This window comes from Pseudochaenichthys georgianus, chromosome 4 (assembly GCF_902827115.2).
Source record: "Pseudochaenichthys georgianus chromosome 4, fPseGeo1.2, whole genome shotgun sequence".
Taxonomy (NCBI): domain Eukaryota; kingdom Metazoa; phylum Chordata; class Actinopteri; order Perciformes; family Channichthyidae; genus Pseudochaenichthys; species Pseudochaenichthys georgianus.
In genome coordinates this window covers 43760114-43785226 of record NC_047506.1, presented here as the reverse complement: position 1 = coordinate 43785226, position 25113 = coordinate 43760114, and the positions used below count along the sequence as shown (strand labels likewise).

General features: G+C 41.1%; 1 protein-coding gene and 1 long non-coding RNA gene across 4 annotated transcripts in view; both read right to left on the bottom strand.

Annotated features, from left to right (window-relative positions):
• Window positions 1–17652, bottom strand: part of rab6ba (RAB6B, member RAS oncogene family a) — a 131068-nt gene extending 113416 nt beyond the window's left edge. For 2 of the 3 annotated variants that reach the window (XM_071203016.1, XM_034081607.1), the window contains exon 1: window positions 17406–17652. In XM_071203016.1, coding sequence (XP_071059117.1) covers window positions 17406–17475 — 70 coding nt within the window. In that variant the 5' untranslated portion in view covers window positions 17476–17652. Of the gene's footprint in view, window positions 1–15104; window positions 15182–17405 lie in introns of all 3 variants that reach the window. The other variant, XM_071203017.1, reaches the window with a different exon arrangement.
• Window positions 17653–21668: 4016 nt separating this feature from the next.
• On the bottom strand, window positions 21669–22949 carry LOC117445987 (uncharacterized). The gene is made up of 3 exons (XR_004552065.2): window positions 22818–22949; window positions 22072–22171; window positions 21669–21906 (listed from the first exon to the last, which is right to left on the bottom strand). It is a non-coding gene; the product is annotated as an uncharacterized lncRNA (long non-coding RNA).
• Between the last annotated feature and the right edge of the window lie 2164 nt (window positions 22950–25113).

The window sequence follows — 25113 nt, the reverse complement described above, 5'->3', positions numbered from 1 at the left end:
AGATACACCTCGGTACAAAGGCCTCCACCACAGCCATCACGATCAACCCAGCCAGCAAAGAAGTCTCGCCTAGCACACCTCCCTCCCGCCGACACAGCCACCAGCAGCCCATGCACCATCACCTACACAGCAGCCAGACCCACTGTCTTGGAAGACAGACAAAGACCATGGCACTGCTCCCCCTGTCTTTACATTTATAATGAATAGTTGGTTGAGAAAGTTCTGATATTGTCAGGGTTCGTACAGTCATTAAAAACCTGGAAAAGTCATGGAATGCAATATTTTTCCCAAAGTTTTGGAAAAGTCATGGAAATATAACTAAAGTTGCATCAAATATAATTTATATGTTATCTAATCGCTGAAATAGTAATACTATAATGATAATAAATACTGTATCGTATAATGAAACGTAAAATGGCAACTGTGGCAATATTTTGCTGGTGAGAGATGTTTACAATCATGCCCTCTAGTCTACAGGAGCTACTATTTGATATAAAGATGCCAGGGAAGTGCAGTTTCAACAATGTATGGCTTCTAAAGAATAAGTACCAATTGTGGTTATCAAAAGACATTGACCCAAGACGTGCTAAATGCAAACTGTGTTGTAACATATTCAATATTTCGAATATGGGCGAGGCAGCGCATGCTAGCCACATGAAAGAGTCATTTAAAAGCATTGGTGAAAAAGTGTATGAACCCTGTATTGTAAATATTGAGATTTTACAGTTTCTTATGTTAACATAAATAGTTGGTTTGAAAAAAAAAGTTGTAATGCTCAATTTGTATTTGTACACATCACATGAACCTCAGTATTGCGGCAGTAATCTTAAACAAAGTGCCGCGAGGGACTAAACAAGAGAAAAAACACTGTGGACGCGCAAAAACTCAGTCTTTCCAACACAGTATGCGTTTGACCTTTTATTTCCTTTCCAAAAATGCAATATTCCATATGAATGTACGTATCTCCTTGTATGCCTGCGTGAGTGTGTGCGGTCAATAAAAATTGTCCTTCTCTAGCTCACTCCCCCATCTATTGCCACCTGCACAGGTAAAAGCAACCGGATATAAGCACAAACGTCACCACCCCAATGCAATGACACGCCCACCACCTATAGTGACTCAAAAAACATGTATCTTAACAAACACAGAAATGGCTTCATATGTGGCTCCTACATTCCGGCCCCTAATTATATCAACATAATAATTACACAATTGGAAAATTATGTAGGAGACAATCAAGGAAAAAACTTTTAAGGATAAAACGTCCTTTTGTCAAAGTGTCCTTTTCTTCTTTAGGCAAAAAATAGAAAATAAAATAAAAAAGATATAGTTTGTTAGCCTATGAAGGAGTGATCTTTCTTTTCACTTAATAAAAAATCGGAAAAAATGTCAAGGTCTATGAAATTCACTAATTTCCTCACGGCTCTTCTGCTTCCTGTAGAAGGCAGATCTTTGTGATAGGCCTGTTATAGCTAGTTTTTGTCTTCACTCGCACCTGATGTACAAGTCCTCTTCTGTCTGGAATGGTTTGTACAATCCTTCCTGTAAGCCATGAATTGCGAGGTGCTGAGTCATCGACTATGAGCACAATATCTCCTGGTATGAAGTTGCGCTTGACATTTGACCACTTCTGTCGTTCCTGGAGTAGAGGCAAGTACTCCTTAATCCATCGTTTCCAAAACAAGTCTGAGATGCACTGAACTTGTTTCCATCTTCGACGAGCATATATGTCCTCTTTATGAAACAGTCCAGGTGGAAAAGATGGCTTGGTTTTTAGCAGCAAAAGATGGTTAGGGGTTAGTGCTTCCAAGTCATTGGGATCTGTGGATGCTCTCGTTATGGGACGGCTGTTGATGATGGATTCGGCTTCACAAAGAACAGTGTGAAGACACTCTTCATCAAGGTTCTGTGCCTTCAGGCTGGAATTCAGAACCTTCCTCACAGATCTGATCAACCTTTCCCATACTCCTCCATGATGGGATCCAGTAGGGGGATTGAAAGTCCACTTTATTCCTTTCTGAAGGAGGGTGTTGTTGATTTTAGCAATATTCAACCTTTCTATTGCCTCTCTCAATTCACGCTCAGCTCCAACGAAGTTGGTTCCATTATCTGAGCGTAATTCCAGTACTTGTCCACATCTTGCGATGAAGCGTCGAAGAGCATTAACAAAGGAATCTGTATCCAAGGATGAAGCTACTTCAATGTGGATGGCTCTTACTCTTAAGCATGTGAAGAGAACACCGTACTTTTTAACTGTACTCCTTCCTCGCTTAACCTCAAAAGGTCCAAAATAGTCAACTCCAACACGAGTGAATGGAGGTTCATCTGGATAAACTCTGTCTCGAGGTAAATCTGCCATCTGCTGCATTCCTGGAGCTCCATTTAGTCGCCGACAAACAACACATTTTGACAGGGTTTTCCTTATAGCCACACTAGCACCAGGAATCCAGTATCTTTGTCGCAGGCTAGATAGCATGTGGTTACGACCACCGTGTCCCACATCTTGGTGTACTTGCCGTAGAATGATGTCAGAAATGTGAAGATCTTTTGCCAATATAGCAGGATGTTTAGATTCTTCAGGCATTGCTGCTCTACCGAGACGTCCTCCCACTCTCAGAACACCATCTTCAAGTACTGGGTTGAGCTTGTAGATGTGACTAGTCCTTTTCACACCTTCTCCCTTTTGCAAGCCTTTAATTTCATCAGGAAACCTTTTTCTTTGGCAAAAGCAGATAATTTCTTTCTCAGCTTTCCGGAGGTCCTCAATAGAAAGAAAACCGGAGACCACCTGAGCCTTGATAGTCTGCATTTCCTTTTTCATCTCTTGGTCTTGTTGTTCCTTATTCAAGCCAGACTGAGCAAGAGTCAGACTCAATTGCTTCCTCTTCCGACTAAGGCACAGCAGCAGGTTTTTCAACCTAAGGATCCAACCAACTGTCTTCTTCAGGTGGATCCAAGAAGAGAAGTGATTGATCAATCGGGTTACAGCATCCATCTCTTCTTCAACCTGCACAGCGTTCACATTCAGACTTATCTTGACCTCAGGGTCTTCTGGTGCCATTTCAGAGCCATCAGGGTTCCCAGGCCACTGTTCTTCAGGTCCAGTGAGAAACTGAGGTCCAGACACCCATGAACATATCTCCACTGAGATGGATTTGATACGCTGCGTATTTTTGAAACCCTGTTTGCGACGAAGGTTCGAAACCTTAATGTCTCATTACTGATGTACTTCAGTACGGAAGTACTATCAGTCCAAAAGATGGAGTCTTTAAGTTGCATTTGCAGCTCCTTCCTACACATCTTGTCCATACGACTTGCAACCACGGCAGCCGTCAATTCCATTCGAGGGATGGTTATTGGTTTCAATGGGGCCACTCTAGCTTTTCCCATAATGAAGACACAGTGCACTTGTGCTTTGATGTTATGTAATAACAGATAAGTCACTGTTCCATAGCCGTCTTCGCTTGCATCTGCGAAGTGGTGTAGCTGAGCAGAGGTCACTTCCCCAAAATCCACCGGTTTTAGGCATCTGTCAACTTTAAACTCTTCGAGATTGCAGAGCTCCTTCAGCCAATTGTTCCACTCTTGTGCAGCTGAGGCTGGTATAATATCATCCCAACCAAGTTCTCTTCTGCACAAGTCTTGAAGAATCATCTTGGCTGATAGGACCACAGGTGCCAATATTCCTAATGGGTCAAATATTGAGCGGACCATGGAAAGGATCCCTCTTCTGGTTATGGGTTTGTCCTTGATCATGATCTTGAACTTAAAGACATCTGACTCAACACACCACTGTACGCCCAATGCTCTTTCCACAGGGAGTGTGTCATTATCCAAGTCCAGATCCTTAACTTCTTTCGCTCTCTCCATTGAAGGTATAGCAGCAAGCACGGTACGTCTGTTGCTAATCCACTTTGTGAGATGAAAGCCCCCTTGAGCACAAAGTGCACAAAGGTCATGATAGAGTTCCACTGCCTCCTCCTCTGAAACCACTGATGTTAGACAATCATCAACATAGAAATTGTGCAGGACAGTGTTGATTACTTTGGGACTGAACTGCTCCTGATGGTCCTCTGCACACTTTCTAAGGGCAAAACTAGCACAACTTGGCGACGATGTAGCTCCAAACAGATGTGCAACCATTCTGTGCTCTTCTACGTTCTGATGATGAGCTCCATTTGGCCACCAGAGAAACCTCAACAGATCCGAATCCTCAGCTGGTACTTGAACCTGATGGAACATGGCTTCAATGTCTGCCATGAGTACAACAGGTTCCTTTCTGAATCTTGTCATGACTCCAACCAGTGTGCTGGTAAGATCTGGTCCCTGTAGGAGCTGCGCATTCAGCGATGTTCCCTGGAATGTAGCTGCACAGTCAAATACGACCCTGATCTTTTTCTTCTTTGGGTGGTATACACCGTGGTGTGGTATATACCATACCCTGCCGTCACTGCGTTCCAGATCCACAACTGGCACTTTCTCTGCATAGCCCTTTGAAAGGATGTCATTCATGAAAGCGGTGTAATCAGCATGAAATGAAACATCTTTATCAAACCTTCTCTTGAGGCTCAGTGTACGTTGTTCTGCTACTCTCCTGTTGTTTGGCATACTAACATCCCTTTTCCTTAAAGGTAAGCCAATACAGTAATGGCCATCCATCAACTTAGCAGACTTTGTGACGTACTCCATAAAGTGACAGTCCTCTCTTGACGGTCCCATCTGCTCATCCTGACTGCATTCAGGGAAATCAGCCTTTAGCTGCTGCTTCCACAGATCTTCAAGGTTTGCAACAGATATCCTATTGACAGTGACATCTGGCTGTCCACAAGTCATTTCACTACTCCGGTCTCCTCTGAGAGGTCCATTGACAGTCCAACCCAGCATAGTTTTGACTGCGTATGGGCCTCCGTCTACACTCTGAATAACTTCCCATGGCTCCAGTGCCTGAGGAACATTAGTTCCACATCTGAATCAATCTCAGTAATCATTACATGTTTCAGGTGAGGCCATCTCTGAAGGTCTTTCTGACGAGGAATGTTGCCTCGATGAACTGGCATAGTTTTCTGGGTGTAGGTGTCAGGCAGCTCACAATAATGACTGCTGTCTAATCCAGCCACATGCAGGTCAGAAACAATGTGACTTCCAACTATTTTCTCCTGACCCATTGTCCGAAGGAGAATGTCTGTTCTTCTTCCCCTGAGATTCAGTTTGTTCATCAGCCGCTCCGTGCAGAATGATGCTGAACTCCCAGGATCAAGGAAGGCATATGTTATGATTGTTTCATGTCCCTTCTTAGACTTTACTTGAATAGGCACTATGGAGAGAGTACAATCTGGCTCACCGGCCCCTGTAAGACCACTGGACTGAACGGAGATCAGAGCACTGCTTATAGCTTTTCCTTTAGCTTGCATTGTGTCATTTTCTTTCTCTTTCTGATAGATATGAAGTATGCTTGGGTGCTTCAGACTGCATACTTTGCACGAGAGGCGTTTCCTGCAGTCTTTACTCATGTGCCCAATACACAAGCATCCAAAACACACACCATGTTCCCTCAAGAAAGCGATTTTCTCACTATGAGCCTTTCTTTCCAGTTGAAAACACAGATCCAGTGTATGTCCACCTCCACAAAACAGGCAAACACTTGTATCTAGTGAGCCTCTCTCCTTCATTCTTATTCCAGGTTCCACTTTATTGGCTGTCGTAATAGTAGCAGCAAAGCTGCTTCCCCTCATCCTTGAACGAGGTTCAAATTTAGCTTTCCTCACATCTTTGTTGGCTGCTGGTGGAGTATCCTGGATATCTCCAAACAGTGGATCACTCACAATATCCACCTGTCTTTCAATGAAGTTAACAATATCAGTGAATGTAGCTCTCCGGCCCTGCCTTTTCTGTAAGTCATAGGCCAGGGTTCTCCATGTGTCCCTATATTTGTAGGGCAACTTTTTTATGATGGCTAGCATATTGCTAGGCATGTTCAACTCACACATGTATTCCAACTCTTCCATGACATTGCAGCATCCTCTCAGAAAGAGACCGTAAGCTTGCAGAGCTCGCACATCTTCTACTCTTATTGGCTGCCATGGAAGAGCCTTTTCCATGTAAGCTGAAACTATTTTCTGTGCATTACCAAAATGCTCCTGTAGCAAAGCCTTTGCTTTGGCATATCCTCTGTCATGGGCCATATGCTGACAGCTTCTGACAAGCTCCAAAGGCTGCCCCCTGGTGTACTGTTCGAGAAAATACAGGCGGTCTGAGTCTTCTCCTCAATGCTGTGCTCAAAAGCTCTTATGAATGCTTGGTATTGAAATGGAGAGCCATCAAAATTCTGAATTTCTCTTTTAGGCAGAAAAGAAAGAGACTGTTGCTGAACCAACATGGATGTTATTTCATTTTGTCTTTCTAAGACATTGAGTAATGGGTTCTGAGCACTGCTGCTTGGTGCCAGTGGTACTGGGTGATTGCTTTGGTGCTGTAACTGTGGATGTGATTGTGTTGAACTTTGATGTATATTGGCCTCTGAGATTCTTGTGGCTTGATGTTGCAGATGTCCATTGGCTACTTCATGTTCTCTGTGCGAAAACTGTGCATCAGACTGGCCACCTGTAGGCCTGTTTGTGTCAGGCACAAATGTGTGGCTTCCTTTCGTCCCCTTTCCAAATAAGAATTCATGCCATTGGGACTCACAGATGCGTTACTTGCAGCACGAGACCTTCCAGAGCGTCTTAGCACATTCATTTTAGCCCTTGATGCGGCTATTTCCACTTCCATTTCCAGTTCCTCCCTCTGTTTCCTGAGCTCTTCCTTCTGTTTCCTGAGCTCTTCCTCTTGTTCATCCAATGCATGCTTGTCTTTTAGTAACATTTGTCGTGCCATGAGAGCGGCCATGTCAGCCTCAGCTTTGATGCATGATGATGTAGCTGAAACACTGGACCTGGTTCCAGCAGAGCTCCTGGTGCAAGACACAATGCTTCCTATGTTTGAAACACTGTCGCTTGGTTTTATTTCATCTTGTGCTTCGGAAGTTTCAACATTTTTCCCAGAGTGTTTTGAAACATGAGACATACTTTGCTGGTGTTTATCAGATATCTCATTTGAGGGCACATGTGCAATGGTGCTGCTCGGTTGTCTCCCAGTTTCAGAAAGCCATTGCTTGACATCGTCGATAAATCCATTATTGCATTTCAGTGTCTTGGAAAACCATACATTTTGTTTTTCCTGTTCGTCTGCAGGAAGAAGAGGAATTACAGACTTGTGTAACAGGGTGGTTTCATTAACCAGTTGAATTAAATGCTCAAGTTGAGTTTGTATTTGTGAAGCGTTGTCATCCCTTTGCATGAGACCCTTCATTGTTTTAATCACACTTTTCATTTTGTGAACCTTTGATTGACGTTCCTTTTGAAGATTTTCCATTTTATTTGCCAAAGCCTTGGCTGTGAGTATCGACTCTCTTTTGTTCATCCATTTTTGCCACATTGACATCTGAATTTGCTCCACTTATTGACATATTCTTTTAATGTTTTAATGAATGCACCAACACAAGCTCCAATCCACTCAGCCGAACGCTCAATATATCACAGCTGCCGATAATAAGCAACCTCTAGCGGCACAAACCAACACACGCAAGCAACAAGTCAGTCCCCAATGGACACGCAGCAGTAACTTATTCACACTGTGTTCTAACAAACATTTACACAGCATGAATGAAGAAGTTACATACCGCTCGCTCTTGATGCGGTGTGGATTGTCCGTCAGTCCTTCTTTATCCTCCCAGCAGTACGCTGAAGTTTCCTTAATCCGCTCTCCAATACAGCGGCGAACACAGCACACAATGTTTCCTTTTAATTCCACAGCGTCCAGATCGATCCTAGGAATCTCCGTATATACCTTCGTTTTCCGTAGATCCACGCTGTGGTACAAGTTTTTTTGTTGACTTAATATTGCGGCAGTAATCTTAAACAAAGTGCCGCGAGGGACTAAACAAGAGAAAAAACACTGTGGACGCGCAAAAACTCAGTCTTTCCAACACAGTATGCGTTTGACCTTTTATTTCCTTTCCAAAAATGCAATATTCCATATGAATGTACGTATCTCCTTGTATGCGTGCCTGAGTGCCTGCGTGAGTGCGTGCGGTCAACAAAAATTGTCCTTCTCTAGCTCACTCCCCCATCTATTGCCAGCTGCACAGGTAAAAGCAACCGGATATAAGCACAAACGTCACCACCCCAATGCAATGACACGCCCACCACCTATAGTGACTCAAAAAACATGTATCTTAACAAACACAGAAATGGCTTCATATGTGGCTCCTACACTCAGTATGGAATATGAAGTCATGAATCAGTCCTGATGTAACTTTTCTGTGGTGAAAGTAGAGTGATAGAACTATTTTACTCCAAATTCTAATTTACACATTTTCATTTTAGACATGAACAACACATTTATATAGGCCTATAGTGTAATTCATATATTTCACTACTTTATTGAACCAAAAACGTTGGTAAACCAAATCTGAAACACCAAAAAAATGGATGACATGAGTACATCTGTGTTTTCACAAGAATTTTTAAGTTTTCCAAAAATCTGATTTCTAAGCTAAATATCTCATAAGACAGTGGCTCTAAGGTGAGTGACATTGCATTTCTAGCAAGACCAGAGACTGAACATTTTGATATGTTACACCATGCCATGTTATAAGAAGTACATTTAAAAGGTGATTTAAGGAGACATAAATACCCTTCACTTCAGTAAGATAAGGTAAGGAGATTTTATTTTAAAAGACAATGAAGGCAGGTTATATTGATTGATATATATATTTAAGCAATAGCTCACGACTAAATATATAGTCCTCCGCTTCGCGTCGGGCCGAACCACGCCCCTTAGCTGTGATATAATGAGCATATACCGGCCTGAAGTGAGCTATTGCTTTTATAAAACGGTTACCAAGTGTGGCAATATGAAAAAAAAATACACACTCTAATTTAAATAGTTTTTATTAGTAAATAATGATGTTCAAAATAAAATAGTCCCTCTGTTGCCTTCTGCGCGAAACATAGTGCGAGGTGGTTGCTATGCAACAACACTAACAGCTAGCAAACATATTAGACAGAGAGCGTTGATCCATTATTTGGCTATTTATTTACATTCATTTGTATGTTGCCGTTTATTGTGCACCCACTGAAAACCTGTCCAGCATCAGTAGCATGGCTTACGTGGTTACTTGTTGAGGTTGTTCTAGGCTGTTGCTTGGCGTGGTGAGAATATTGCTCCACTTTCTCCGGTCCCCGAGATTTGGCTTCCAGTAGCTCTAGAGAGAGCTTTCGCACCTGTGGCCACTAACGGTCATAATTGCTCTGCTTTGTTTCAAGACCCGCATCAGAAAGCTTTTGAATGGTGGTACTTTTCCAGTTGGTCTATACCTGCTCTTCACGTAGCTCTGCATGTCGTCGTTTTTTTTTTCTGGAGATGGGCACTCCTCAATCCACTCTTCCATAGTAAAACCTTCCCGGAGGTCGAAGTTAATCTTAAATGTTTCCATCTTATGCTTTGTAAGTTTGTTCCGTAACGGAAGAAATGTAAATATATTTATAAAACTGACAAGTCAAATCAAGCAATCTGATTGGCCGATAGTGTTTTTGCGGACCTCTTTGATTACAGATTTGAAAACATCGTTGCTTGCTTTAAAAGTAGCACAATTCATTATGTCAAACCTTGGAAAGTATCTAGATATCCCTGCCCTAATGCCAAAGGAACTGCACACTGAATATGTTTTGCCGTTTGATGTCTATGTCTGGACCGCTGCGTAAAAAGGAGGGTTTCTGCCCCGTTACTTCTCCGCTGCTTTCTTGTTCCAGTATGAAACCCAACCCAACCCAACCGTATACTGTTTTTCTCAGACGCGGAGGGATACTGACTTGTTCTGAAAAGTAACTTACAATTCTACCCGTGGTATACGCTCAGTATATCACGGCTAAGAACCAATCAGATTGCTTGATTTGACTTGTCCGTTTTATAATGATTGATATATTTATTATATTGAAAGCCAAATTAATACATAGTCCCCTGAATCTGGAATAACGTACAATTTACAGCCTCACAATGTCAGGAACTTTTCATCTACAGATTGCTTTGGTCTGGTTTTGCTCTTCACTGATTGGTTACTGAGACTTTGAACTTAAACGGACCTCCCCGTTTATAAAACGGACCTCCCCGTTTATTCGCGCGAAAAAACGGACCTCCCCGTTAATCCGCGCGAATAAACGCGCGAATTGTGGCGCAAAGGGCATTCCATAGATGTCTCTCTCTCTCCGCTCGCGGGGGTTTAATCTGCGCGCAAGGGTCATTTTATGCACGTGTAAAAGCACATTTTCCGCTCGTGAGTAGCTTGTTTTACGGTGCACCCCCTCAACCAGCAAAGCAGACAACAAGGTGATTTTCATCACTTCCTGCCTGAGCTGCGCTGCGCCGCGTCAAAAATAGCATTCATCCTATATTTTAGAAATTCCTTGCGGCGAGGAGCTTCTGGGACGCTTCGAGCCGCGGCGCAGCGGGTCTGGTGGAATAGCACCCATTGACTAGAGTGGCCGCGATCGCTAAAAACGCCGCAGACGCTCCTGGTGGGATTAGGGGGTAAGAACACCCATGATAAACTTGGAGAAAAACCACTCACCTGCTGAATATGAAAAACTGGACTAGAAATGTTTCAAATACACGGAACATAAATCACAAGACATTGAAAAGGATATTGACCCTGAAAATAATTTCTACAATAACACCCATAACCAATGTGAATACTACACAGAAGATCAACTCAAAAGAAATGCAATAATGGATGGATCAATATCAATATTACATTTTAATAGCAGAAGCCTCATTTCAAATGTATCTAAGATCAAACACTGTTTAAGGCAACTGGAGAAACGAGTTACAGCGCTAGCAATATCAGAGACCTGGCCTAGTGAGGAGCAAGCTGACATGGTTGAAATCGAGGGATACAACATGTTTTTTACTAATAGGACACATTCTAAAAGGTGGGGGGACTGCACTTTATATTAACAAAAGTAGATCTGTCAGTAATATGTCTTTCGCTATAGACAACATTATGGAATGCATAACAGTAGAAATTGAAATGAAAACATCTAAAAACCTTCCGATAAGCTGCGTGTATAGAAAACCAGGATCATGTATTGACACATTTGAGAAAAAGCTGAACTTTATAACTACACAAGCAGCAAGAAAATGCTCTTTGTATGCGGAGATTTTAACATTGATTTGCTGAACCCACAAGAACACAATGCAACTACAGAATTTATTAATTCTATGTATAGCAACAGTTTATATCCTACAATCACACGACCAACCAGAATAACATCACACAGTGCTACACTCATTGACAACATATTCACAAATGTTATGGATAGGAAAGTAATAAGTGGAATATTAATCAATGACACAAGTGATCACCTGCCAGTCTTTGCAACAATACAGAACTAGGATCAAAAAAGACACCAGAAAAGTCACAATTACAAGACACAAAACACCAGAGTCTGTTCATTCTTTTAAAGAAGAATGATCTAAACAAGACTGGAACAAAGTGTATGTGCAAGATGCAAATGAAGCCTATCAATCATTTCTACATATTCTATCAGGGCTGTATGAAAAACATTGTCCTCGTGTAAAGAAAATAGTGAAACAAAAATATGCTGATGAAAACCATGGATCACTAAGGGAATATTAAATGCATGTAAAACAAAAAATGAATTATATAAAGACTTCTTAAAGAATGGATCAGTAGAGGCTGAACCAAAATACAAGACATACAAAAACAAACTAACAAAGATAATACGATGTAGCAAAATTGATCATTACAACAAATTATTGGAGGATAACAAAAATAACATTAAAAACACATGGAATGTATTAAATACCATTATTAAAAAAGGAAATGGAAAGGCACAATACCCAAACAGTTTTCTGTCAAAAAACGATACAGTAATTTATGACATGACATCAGTTGCTGAAGATTTCAATAAGTACCTTGTCAATGTTGGTCATTGTCTAACTGGGGAAATTCCAAATACTGGTTGTAGTGATGGTGTTGAAAGTAAAGATATATATGTGAAGGAAACTATATTCTTAAGAGGGACTGATGAAAATGAAATTATTGACACTTAAGAGTAAAAGGTCTACAGACTGTCATGATATTGAAATGTATACAGTTAAAAACATTATTGAATGTATAGCCAAACCACTAACTCCCATCTGTAATCAGTCAATACATACCGGTGTATTTCCAAATAAAATGAAAACTGCTAAAGTCATACCAATACATAAATCTGGAGATAAACATGTACTGTCAAACTATAGACCAATTTCATTGCTCTCACAGTTTTCTAAAATACTGGAAAAAATCTACTATACAAGACTAAATGACTTCATCACCAAACATAACATACTCTATGAACAACAATATGGTTTCAGAGCAAACAGAACTACATCATTTGCAGTTATAGAATTTATGGAACACATTACTAAGGAAATAGAAAAGAAAGAATATGCAATAGGGATATTTCTGGACCTTAAAAAAGCATTTGACACGGTTGACCATGAATTATTAATTAAAAAACTACAGAGATATGGCATTAGAGGTAGGATGCATATATTAGGAATTATGACGTCATCTCGATAAACCCGATACCAGTATTAATATCCCCGATAATCAAGTCAAGTGCTCGGCGCAGTTGTGGGGAAATGTCGCTCCTCTGTTTTCATTTAAACAGCTCCTTATATCCGTTAGCGCAGCTAGCTAGCACCAGATGCTAACAACAACAATGCACGTAAGGTCTCTCTCTCGCTCGCTCAGGCCACACATACACACACCCTCCCGGTCCTCCCGATGGCCAGTCGGTGCCTGCCGGTGAGCGTGGAAGTGTGGTCTGCCACAAGCGGGCGGCAGGAGCGGGGCTGTCAGCATCAGCTTGTAGATGGTATTTTAAACTCCATGCGCTCTGAAACTACGGGGTGGCCAAGGACAAAAAATACACATGTGTTAATCGCGTTAAAATAATTAGTGGCGTAAATCTTTTTTTATTATCGGTTATCGGTATCGGTCTTGAGAAGCAGGAAGTTATCGGTATCGGTTTCAAAAACCCAATATCGTGCATCCCTAATTAGAGGTGTTGCATTATCATGGCTATCCAGCTACCTACATAACAGGGAGCAGTACGTTGAACTACAAAGCCATAAATCACAACTACTGCAGGTTACATGTGGGGTGCCTCAGGGCTCAGTCTTGGGGCCATTACTATTTATTCTGTATATTAACAATATATGTGAAGTATCAACAATTATTAAAACCATTCTTTTTGCAGACGACACAAGTCTACTCTGCTGTGGGGACGATTTAGAACAGCTATTGGTCACAATGGAGAAGGAACGGAGCAGGATGAAGATCTGGTTTGACCAAAATAAATTAACATTGAACTAGGGCTGGGCGATTTTTTCGGTTTTCACGATTAATTTGCATTTTTACTTTCCTACGGTTTATGAAATGGCTGAACCGAAAAATCGCGATTTTAAAACATTTCTAGACTCCGCAGATTTGTTTTGCTTTAAGGGACTCCGTAGTAGCTTACTCTCTCACTTTCCAGAACGCGCACAAAACTCAGCCACATTGCCTGTGACTACCCGATCTGCAGCTCTGCCCGATCTGCTGTTGTTATGCTGTGTTCGTTGTTGAGCATAACAGAGGACTCAGACATTGTACATTACATATATAACTAAACACGCCTTTTCTCCTCCTTATCTCTTTCATGACTTTTCATTTAATATGGTTTTGAACGCTGTAATCAATACTCAAGACAGGAAAAACTTCACGGCTGGTTTCATTTCTGGTCGTTCCGGTTGTTGTCTCATGCTACCCACGTCTGTAAACAAACGGATTCAAATAAACAGTACCTTCATTTAATATTCAGCAATAATAATATCTCGACGTGTATACAGTAGTTGTAGTGCTGAAATCAGTAGGTTTCGGTGTGCAACACTCCGTGTCATATCGCTACTAAATTCACCTCTATAGTAAATGGTATATTAGCCACATGCTAAATGCTAACCGGAGATGAAGGATTTTCAGAATAAAAGCTTAACAACTGCGCACGAGAACTTCTGGTTTTTCAGTATAAAACAGCATTTAAACTGACGGTATGTTTAAGGTACTTTATGCCATCAAAAACATTGATTTTAATTTATAACACTGTGCGCATGTGCAGAGCTGCAGATCGGGTAGTCACATAGCCTACTACAATCACATTCACCGCTTCACCGACAGACGTACCATAAAAATGTCCACGAACACAGATGAAGAACTCATTCCTAAAAAAGGTGCTACTTCAGTTGTATGGAAGTGGTTCGGGTACAAGCGGTCATACATAGAACAAACAACTGTTCTGTGTAAGGTCTGTAGAAAGACAACTTCCTAGAAAGTTAAAGGGATGTTATTTTGTTTGAGGGTATTTTTTTATTATTCATTTCATTATCATTATTTATTATTTGTTGTATTTCATTTTACAAGTTTTTTCAGGGATGGCCTACAAGAGATTTTTTTTTCAGTTTGATTTAAAAAAAATCTTTGCACATTAATGACAGCCAAGTGCCGTGGTGCTGTTTTTATTTGATTTTTTTTATTCTTGAACAACTGATTTGTTCACATAGGCCTAGACTACTTGGTAATCTCATTTATTTTTTATTGTGTTAATAAAGAAAATATGTATTTAAATGTTGCCTTGGTCTGGTTTGTTTAGAAAAAAACAGAAAAAATCGAGGTTTAAATCGAAAATTGTCCATTAGTTAGAAAAAAATCGAGATTTTATTTTTAGGCCAAATTGCCCAGCCCTACATTGAACGCAAGCAAACCCAAACTAATAATATTTGGGAATCGATTGACCAATACAGAGAAGAAACTTACTATAAATGGCATCCAATTAGAAAGAGTATCGGAAATAAAATTCCTTGGAGTAATCATAGACAATAAATTAAGTTGGAAACCACATATAAGCTATATCAAAGCCAAAATATCCAAACCAATAGCAATTCTGAATAAAGCCAAATACCTGATTAATCAAGCTTCTTTGTTTATGCTGTACTGCTCCTTCATACTTCCATACATGATACACATCCTATCTTCATCCTGCAAAAAAGAGCCATACGAATTATACATAAAACTACATACAGAGAACCAACAAATTAATTATTCATCAAACTAAAAACACTAAAACTACAAGACCTGGTTGACTATAAAACTATTCAAATTATGTTCAAAGCCGCAAATCAACAATTACCTCATAATATCCAGGGACTTTTCACACGGAGAGAAAGCATGCACATGTTGAGAGGAAACTGCATTTTCAAAAAACCACCCGTACAAACAAATGCCAAACTTCATTGCATCTCATCAAGAGGTGTTAGTCTGTGGAATAACTGTAACGATGCACTGCAATATTGTACAAGTCTATCTAAAATGAAAGTATTATTTAGGAGCCAAATCAATAATGGTTATGAACAGGACCTGTAAAATCCCATTTGTTGTTATTTCTTGTAATTGTAAAAGTAATTTATTTCTGATTGTTTTGTAAAAAAACAAAAAGCAAACAAATTAACAAGACAAACATGTCGCTGATGACGATGACCTAATGTTTTATTTCTAAGAAAAAGATATGCTAGAGGGGGGAGGACCAGAAAAGTTTTTTTAAGCTTCTTCTTGCCCTGTTGAACATGACACACTATTTGAGAATTATTATTGGGTTTTTTTTGTTGTTTTTTTTATTATTTTGTTTGTACTTTGTTATAATTATTAATTTGAGTGAGAAAATAAAAAGGAAAAAACGAGAATATATATATATATATATATATATTATTGTTGTATGTTTTTGTTTCTGACATGTTCAATAAACTGACTAAAACAAATAATCATCAAAGGAGTTCTTTGTATTCAAACAAATGAATTGAAGCTTCACAAAACAAACATACACATTCAAACCAGTCTATGATTCACACGTACACAACAAAGACTCATTCATTTTACCGCGCTGGAGATTTCATCAATGTGATTCAATTCTGAAAACCTATAAATCGTTTTTAATACTTGACCTAAGAGAAACAACATCTCTCTTTAGATATTAGCGGGAAAAAGTCAGAGGGGAAAGTGATGAGTTTAACAAAGAGTCATCTTTAGCATCTTGATCGTTGTTTTAAATGTAAAAACTCCTTCATGCACTGAACCAGAGAATAATTGCAATTTTTGACAAAAATGATTATTAATTAATAATCACTTTTTTTTTACTTAACCATGAAAAACACAGGGCATCATTGTTCGTCAGTATATGTGTTCTCCGTAAAAGCCAATGCTTGGTTGTTCATTAAAGAAAATATATCCGATATTACTAAAATATCAGATATAGTATGTTAGGCTGTAAAAAGAACAATATACGATACATGCATGGCCTTACTGGATGATCAATACAGAAGGACTGAATCATGAACAATGTGGTTCATTTTGCTCCTCTGAATTAGATCATAAAACATACTTGCCCTGTCCAAAAGATAACGTGAACATAAAGATTGAAATCATGTCCCAGCCAGTAATCTTGTGGAAAACAATTGTGTTGACACATCGAAGCTTGAATAAGGAGAGTATATCTGGGGGTGTGGGTGAGTAAAGCTCGAGATGGAGGCACAGATAAAGACAGATACATCAGAGATTATTCTAAATAATATCTATGTCACAATCATGTCTAATTGTGTATCATGCAGAGATTGTATACCCATACAATAAGTATTAGAACATGTCCTCCTCATGTAAGAACATGAACTTGGCCAGCCTCAGCAGCAGACTCCAGACACAAGTTATCTCATCGCCACTGACAACCTGGGTGTGTCTGAACAACATAAATATTTACCAACTTACTGTGTCATCCACGGCATCACAACCACATTCATTAACCGAGCATTATGCAATTGTATAAACCCTTATATATATCATCCTACTGTTTTAAACTACTGGCCACCTTAAACGCTTTAAAACGCGTACATTTAAGCCGTTTTACAGCCTATGTTTTCCTGTTAAACTTCCAGACCGCAGGCTTCAATTCACACACTCCGGTCCATTGTGTGGAGCCTTACAGGCTGCTAATTTGATGAAAAGAATGCCCTGCCCTCCCACTCCCACTGTCACACACTGAAAACACAGATTCACCGGTGAATACACTTCAGTTTAAACTGAAAATAGACGTATACCCGCCGCAGAGCTATGTAGAGGGGCCGTTCCCTCTGTAACCCGCTGGCAGCAGGTGCAGCGGGTTCACTGGCACACTAAAGCAGCAATGAACTTCAGTGGAGAAGGAAACATGTCTTACCACTCTGCTCCCCCAGAAAGACCAGTTTGAATTTTCTTAAAGGGTTTCCAAAGTCACTGCCCACGGACATTTTGAGAAGGAGGTGGGGGAACTCTGGAGGAAAGTCTGAGTATAGGCTACTTGTGTGTGTTTCCAGTCGAGTTCGGTGTTGGTTGGTGAAGATGCCCGGTAGAAAAGGCGGTGATGTTGCTTTCCGTTCAACGTCGCGCTCTCTCTTCGTGATGGGAACACACGCTGCTGCTGCTGCACCGGGTCGTGACGTATTCATTTTTTCCTCTCACCAAAGGTCGCCTGCGCATGCGCGGCCTCTCCTCGTTCTCTGTTAAACTGACAGCCGTGATATAAAATTACGTCATGTGAGTCAGTGGAGAACGGGAGGAAAATGTGGTGCCTGGCTTAAAAAAACCTAGAAAGTAACACATATTTTTTATTTTATGATATTGGCAAGAAAAACATGTTCATACATTTAAAGTTAGCAATAACAAAATATAGTATTTTGTGAAACTTCTTTCTAGCATGATTAACCTAATCAGGTGTATGTTTTATAATGTTTTTGTTTAATGTGTGGTGTTCGGGTCAAATTGACCCGATTTCCATTTTCAATAAATAAAAAAATATATAAGGATATTCGTTCAACCTGAAACTCAATGGCCGGGGCTTATTTATTGTGAAGGACATGTGGAATTGTTTTAATTTTTTTCCACTTATGAAAAAATGCCCACCCGCATTTATGTCCTTCATAAGAAGTTCGGGTCAATCTGACCCAGATACAATACCAAGACAGACAGACAGAGAAAAACACACAGAAACACACAAACTAAAGACACACACACACACACACACACACACACACACACACACACACACACACACACACAGACACACACACACACACACACACACACACACACACACACACACACACACACACACACACACACACACACACACACACAACCACACATACACAGAAACACACAAACCAAAGACACACGCACACACACAATCGTATGCACAGACTATCCTAGAACATTATAAACATTTTTAGATCTTCCAGAAATGTATAAACATTTAAAATGTCCTCACACTGTCCCCCTCGCACCTGCACGCCGGAGGAGGGACTAACCAGAGACATAACCTCACATTACAGTGTATAGTGCATAACTACAATTATCTACCAGCAAAATGGCCAAAAGATATTCTGCTCAGAGAGCCTTGGAGCTAATAATGGATTCTATAGACCCCCCCCGGGGTCTATAGAAAAGAGATCAACTCAGAAAGCACCGCCTGCTGACCGATCAGAGCTCAGTGTGCGGAGTTTAAATCTCTCAAGTCATATTACAGGAAAAAGGATACGGCAGTTTAAACTGCCGTATGCAGAGAAGACGCCGATGTGTCACACTTATCATTCATATCACACTGACCACACATCATCAATCAGATCATCGATCTCACATCGATATCACAATATTTCCTTATCTGAGTCAGCTTCTCGAGCCGTATCTGGCCGTGCAACACTTAGTTACATCGTCACATATACTGTATGCAGACGTATTATTTTAAGCAACACATTAAGTTGACGAAACACTCAACTCAAATGTAATAAAGTCAGATCCCCTGTGTTTTAGATGGGGCAGTATCATAAAACTGTTGTACGCTTTCAAACACTCGGTAGTTTATTTTTTAACAAGTTGTTCTGTATTCACCTTGCAGGTGCAACTATGTGGCTTGTATCCTGGATTATATGTTTAAGTCATCATGGATGTTTAAAGTTCATATTTGTCTAATATTAGTTTACTTTTCATTAATGAAGTATGATGTTGCGCTGTCAGTACACTTGTCCCTGTTTGTGATTGGTCAAATGTAGCTAACCCCGCCCCTTTCACGTGAACGCGTTCTCAGCTGGAGAGAGAAACCCTGGCTGGATTTACCCAGAGCCATAGAGAGATAAGAGTTACGACACTCTTTTGCGGCTTTCACACCAGCGCTTTTCAGTTTCTCGCTCCGAGCGGGAGCTTTTCTGGTTCAGCTCCGGTTTCCCTTCTCAGCTCCCGCTCTGTGCACACCGCCCACTGGCGCCCCAGAGCTGCCCCTGCTGCGTCATGACGTCACCGTTTACATCGCTGATTTGCTCCCCAACGGAAGCCATTACGGCGCTCACAACAACAACAACAACTGCGTCGGGTCGATGATCGTGTTGCTTTTAATCACACGAAGCCAGAATAAATTGAATAGCGACTTCTCCAACCTTATGCTTTTCTCCAGAGTGCCGTGGTTCATTGTTTATTAATGTGTTTCTGCAGCATTTACCGACCGCTGCAGTGCTGCTCTTCCACGGGAGTTTATTCTCCCGTTAGCTCCCGTTAGCTCACACTGCAGCGGCCGCTCTAAAGTATTCACTGTCCGACTCACACAAGCAGCTGATGCATATCCCCAGTTCCCCTTAGCCTAAGTGAATGTGTGTCAGTCTGAATTGACACTGTTTGGTATCACAACGCTGTTATGAAAGTTTCTCTGGTATAAAACGGGTGATGTTGGCATAGCAACCGAAGCTAAACTGACTACTTGCATCCGATAGCTGCAATAATACAAAACAACACGTCTGCCTCTCTCCACAATGATCGATAACAGTGAACGGATGGTCAAAGTAAGGCACAAATAAACAGAATCACACGAAGCCTGGTTAGTGCTGCCTGACTTTATAAAGTGTGTTTATAGGCACTACTGCTTGTAGGCAGGCATAACAGTCGACCCATGGGAGGTGGGTTTAGTTTCCTGCACGCCTCGACGTAAGAGAGACGTAAGCGACGTCACCTCTTAGCTCCAAAGCTCTTGCCTCTGGACCGACAATTTTTTGGAGCTGGAAATGAAGCGGATTCCGGAGCTAAGAGCCGGCGCAGCTCCGGTGTGAACTGGAAAACCCGGCGCTTTTCAGGCTCTAGCTCCGAGCCGGAGCTGAAAAGGCGCTGGTGTGAAAGGGGCATTTGATGTCGCCGCCAGCCGGTCACGTGGTTTATGTATGCCGGGATAGTTCAAAACGCACTTCCGTGGCAATGCTTCTCTATGGCAAAAACAGCACAAACATGGTCAAAATAGTCATAGATTAAACCAACGCTGTTATTTTTTAAAGATTGCTTTCATATTTACATGATGTGGTTACACTTTGTATGGATTGGCAATATTTACAAGTTTCGTTATTTAACGATATTTTGAGGGGAAAGTGTGGCAGCACAAGCAGGCTATGTTGCTGTCACTGCCAGGGCAGTCACGTCCGTAGTATAGTTGCGCTGCGCTGTCATGTTCTTATATGGGACAGACAGACAGCAGCGATTGCGTTATTGAATGGTAAATATATATATTAAAAAAACACACACACCCAAGTACTGTTTCAGCTGTAATTGCATTATTGCATACTTTTTATTGACAGTTTTGCATTTGGAGAGGCAGGGTGACAACGGAAAGCTTGGTAGCCTATTACTTATTAAGAACAGTGTATGGAAAAAGTGATGTGTGTTAGAACAAAACAAAGTCAAATGAATGAGAAGGAGAACAAAGAGGGTTAGGGTTCAACAGAAAATGATTAATTCAGCCAAAAAACACAATTTTGATTAATCTAAAGTGTAAAACAATCTTCAACACAGACCAAATTAGTGCCCTTGGACAACAAAATATATGGTGGGGCAAAGAAACGATAAATTAAATTGAGAGAGTGGGAGACTGAAAATGGTTACTATGATAAATATTCAAACTATTTACAAAACTATTTACAGAAGCTCCTGTTGAACCGGTTCAACAGAGCAACACAAACAGGTTTGTCAACAATAACAATTAAAATGACGAGGCCACTTTGCCAGGGGGAGGCGATCCAGCGACGAGACAATAAAGCAATTCATATTAAGTTCTGTTGAGACACCACAGGATATAAAACCTTCCAAGCGATGACCTCTCCTCACCTTTCACCTGTCTTTCCTCAGGAGACTCAGGTCCTTCAACGTCTGCAGCACAATAAGCACCCACCCACAATTGTTGTTCGCACAAGCATAATTGTGCGAACAACAATTGTGGGTGGGGGGGGGGGGGATTTTACAAATATTTACAAAAAAGCAACTATTTACAAAAAAGCAATACAGAACTCTAGTCTAGGGCATCCAGGGGCCTAATCATTTTGAAAAAAACAAGAAGGTTCCTTTGTGAAAGGGACATCCTCTTCATCTGCTTCCTGGGCCCTAAAAAGCAGAGCAAGAATAGGAACAGTGTGAATAATGGGAGAGAATACAGTTGGGAGCAGACTGAACAGAGGACATAGCAATATTCATGTTAAAATGTTTGCACAATAAATATTATGGCACTTTCGTTTATATTGCATTTTAATAGATCAGTTGTCATACATAGCATTTGGGTGCTCTAATCGATCCGAGAAGGGGTTCTGGATGTATGGCTTCCTAAGGACGTAGAGCGAAGGAAGAGATGGATGGCAATGGTCAACAGACAAAACCTGTGTCTGACAGAGGACAACAACAGCAGAAAACTCTGTCATGTAAGTAATGTTCACAGAGGTGACATGACTTGTTAACATTTTAAAGGGCATCATATTTCCAAGTGTAGAGAATTATGACTCTTCAATGACATTTGAAGTGTGCAGGGGAAACTGATCAAACCTACCTACCCACAGGTACACTTTGAAGACGACCAATATATTGGCAACAAATCAGGAGGAAATTTGAGGTTGAGGCCAGATGCTGTTCCAACAGTATTTATACATCGGCCTAAACCGAAAAGGAGGAAATCCACGTCAAGGAGTATGCCTCCAGCTGTCAGGAATAATGACCACACCTATTACTGCACATCAAACATTGGTATGATATATGAAGCTAACAATATGAAGCTAACATCCCCGGGCGCTGTTCAAAAATGGCTGCCCACTGCTCCTAACACTAGGATGGGTCAAATGCAGAGAAACAATTTCCCCACGGGGATTAATAAAGTATATCAAAATCAAAATCAAAATCAAATGTTATATCATTCAAGGATAGACTACACTCCTAATGCAACCTTCAGATTATACAGCTTCAAAGCTACCAGGGTTCAGGGACTCTCTGAAGACTCATATACCACATGTACATCATCTTCAGATCTCTTCATACTGTAACATTGCCAATAGACGAACTTAGATGAATGTCACTATACTGTAGGAGTATAGTGTACCCTTAAATGACAATAGGTGCACATGTAAAGGCAGCATACACACATAACAGCAAGATTGCCTTGTTATTGTTACAGAGATTCAGGGAGATATTGAGGTGGAGTTCCAAGGGAATGAAAGGGACATCACAGACAGAGAGAGTGAGACAGGTGTCAGCAGACTGCCAGGGGCCAGTATGTCAGGGGCCGACAATCAAGAGGCCACCTTACCAGAGATCAGTGTACCAGGAGCCAGTCAGTCAGGGGTCAGCTATGAAGAGGCCAGTTTGCCAGGGTCAGGTGCTCCAGGGACCAGACTGCCAAGGGCCAGTTGTGACCGGGCTCACGTGGAGGATCTAATGAGGCAACTGAGAAGGGAGAGATTACTAAGAAAGAGAGGAAGGATAAACATAAAGGGTATCTTGGCAGCAAGAGTCAGAGTAAGAAGGCAAAGAAGACCCAACAGACCTCTGCACCAAAGGTCATAACATCTAGGCCACTGCCAAACACCTTACTCGTTGCCATCGATGTACTTGGCATCTCCATTCCCGGTCCTCCGTCAGCAGCCTCCAGCCTCCTCTTCCTTCAGCAGCAGCACCCTCCAGCAGCAGTACCCTCCTCCAGCAGCAGTACCCTCCTTCAGCAGCAGCAGCAGCAGCAGCAGCCATATGAGGCTGAATAAAAAAAAGTGCTAATTATTATTTTAAAGTGTTTATTTTGTTAAAAATAAACATTTTGGATGCATGACCATGTTTTAGGCTCACCCTTCATTCACTGCTGTAGAGTAGCCTATTCAGTAGGCTATTATATTTTTAAGACTGAATAATACCTTTGAATAACAATCATTAAACTAGTGTGTATATTACAATACAAAGGAATCTATCCTAGCATGCCATCAAGCATTCAAAAGTAGCGCTAGGCTAGTTGTACAGTACAGATAAGTTAACACGGAACAGTACAACAAAAAACTAAGTACAGTCAACATGTCACATAATGAAATGTTAGTATATCCCAAAATGCAATGAAATATTGATCACAAACGCCACCTCATTTCTACTAGTGCTAGCAGTTAAGTCATATCATACAGAAAAAGCCGACTAAGGATGGCTGACACGGTCAGGTTCAGCAGATAAAAACCAAAATAACAATAAAAACACATAATCAATCTAAATCCTGCTTGTTATTACCCAGCATCATTGATATATAAGCTGCTAGCGATTCATTACTGAAATCTTACCTTCAAATCAAAGCTGACGAAGTCGCGCTAGCTAACTAGCAGGCAATGCTAGCAAAATTGGTTGTAACAACCAAGATAAAATATAGATAATTACGCTGTGCATATACAAATGAAGACCAGTATAAGCATCATAAAGGGCCTCTGATACAATATAGACAGTTAAGAGTTCGATATTTCAGCAACTTACCTCTGGAACTAATCGACGCGCCGTAATGTAAGTGAATGAGGTCCAACGCCCAAATGACAATATTTTGAACTATTTCGATGTCCATAACCCGGAAGTAGGCGCCGCCATTTTTTACAACGGAGGTCTATGGGAGTGTCGTAACTCTTAGTATCTCTAGGGCTCTGGATTTACCGAGTTGATAACCAGCGCCGTAGGACCGTTTAGCGAGATCTCGTTTGTTAGGGCTAGTTAAGATAACTCAAGCATATCCAGGGTATGTTGAACTGGCTTCGTGGTACAGGGCACAGGTGGCTGCATAGCAGCGCTAATGTCAAAGACATTATATTTTTATTTTACCAGGATGCAGTTACACAAATATTTGGGAAGGCTTAGCCTTCCCTAGCCTACAGCACCCGCCGCGCCTGTGTGGAGGTAAACTCAGAATTTGACAGCAAATTAGAAGATGAACTTGAGGCTGCGGCCACACGAGTACGAAAACGGTCGTTTGCGTTACTGTTTAGTGTCATATAGACCGTTCGGCCACACGAGGACGACCGAATACGGCACTAAACGACTGAGGAAACGATAACGGGACCCAAGGTGGATAGAACGGCATACGCAACGCTCTGGGGGGTCCAACGGCTCCGTGTGTACGCCCTATACGATCATTTTTCTGATAATGATGAGGCAATAGCCCCGCCTCTCCCCACCTCTGCTGCTCACCCCCGCGTCAAAGTAAACTGCACACTGAATTCAGATTATTTATCTTTCTCTCGATGTGGACCTAAACGCGAGTGAAGTCTAATCTGACAGGACGGAGACACGCAGCTCTGCTCACCTGCAGCTCCTCCCGCTGCAGCAAAACACACACTTCGAGTCAGATCATCACCCTTAGCTATTTTAATTACCTCTCAAACTACCTAAACTAGTTATAAATATGTTTATTTTTACTGTCGGCCGGGTCACTCATTACTGGATCAGCTGCTGCATGAGACAGACACTGACGCTGTCAGAAGAGAGGGAGGAAAAAGAGAGGCTCCGTGTATTTTATTATTATATTATATAGAGTCGTTATTCATTTGTTTTAAAGCTCAATAAATAACAAAGAAGACCTTTGACCGGCA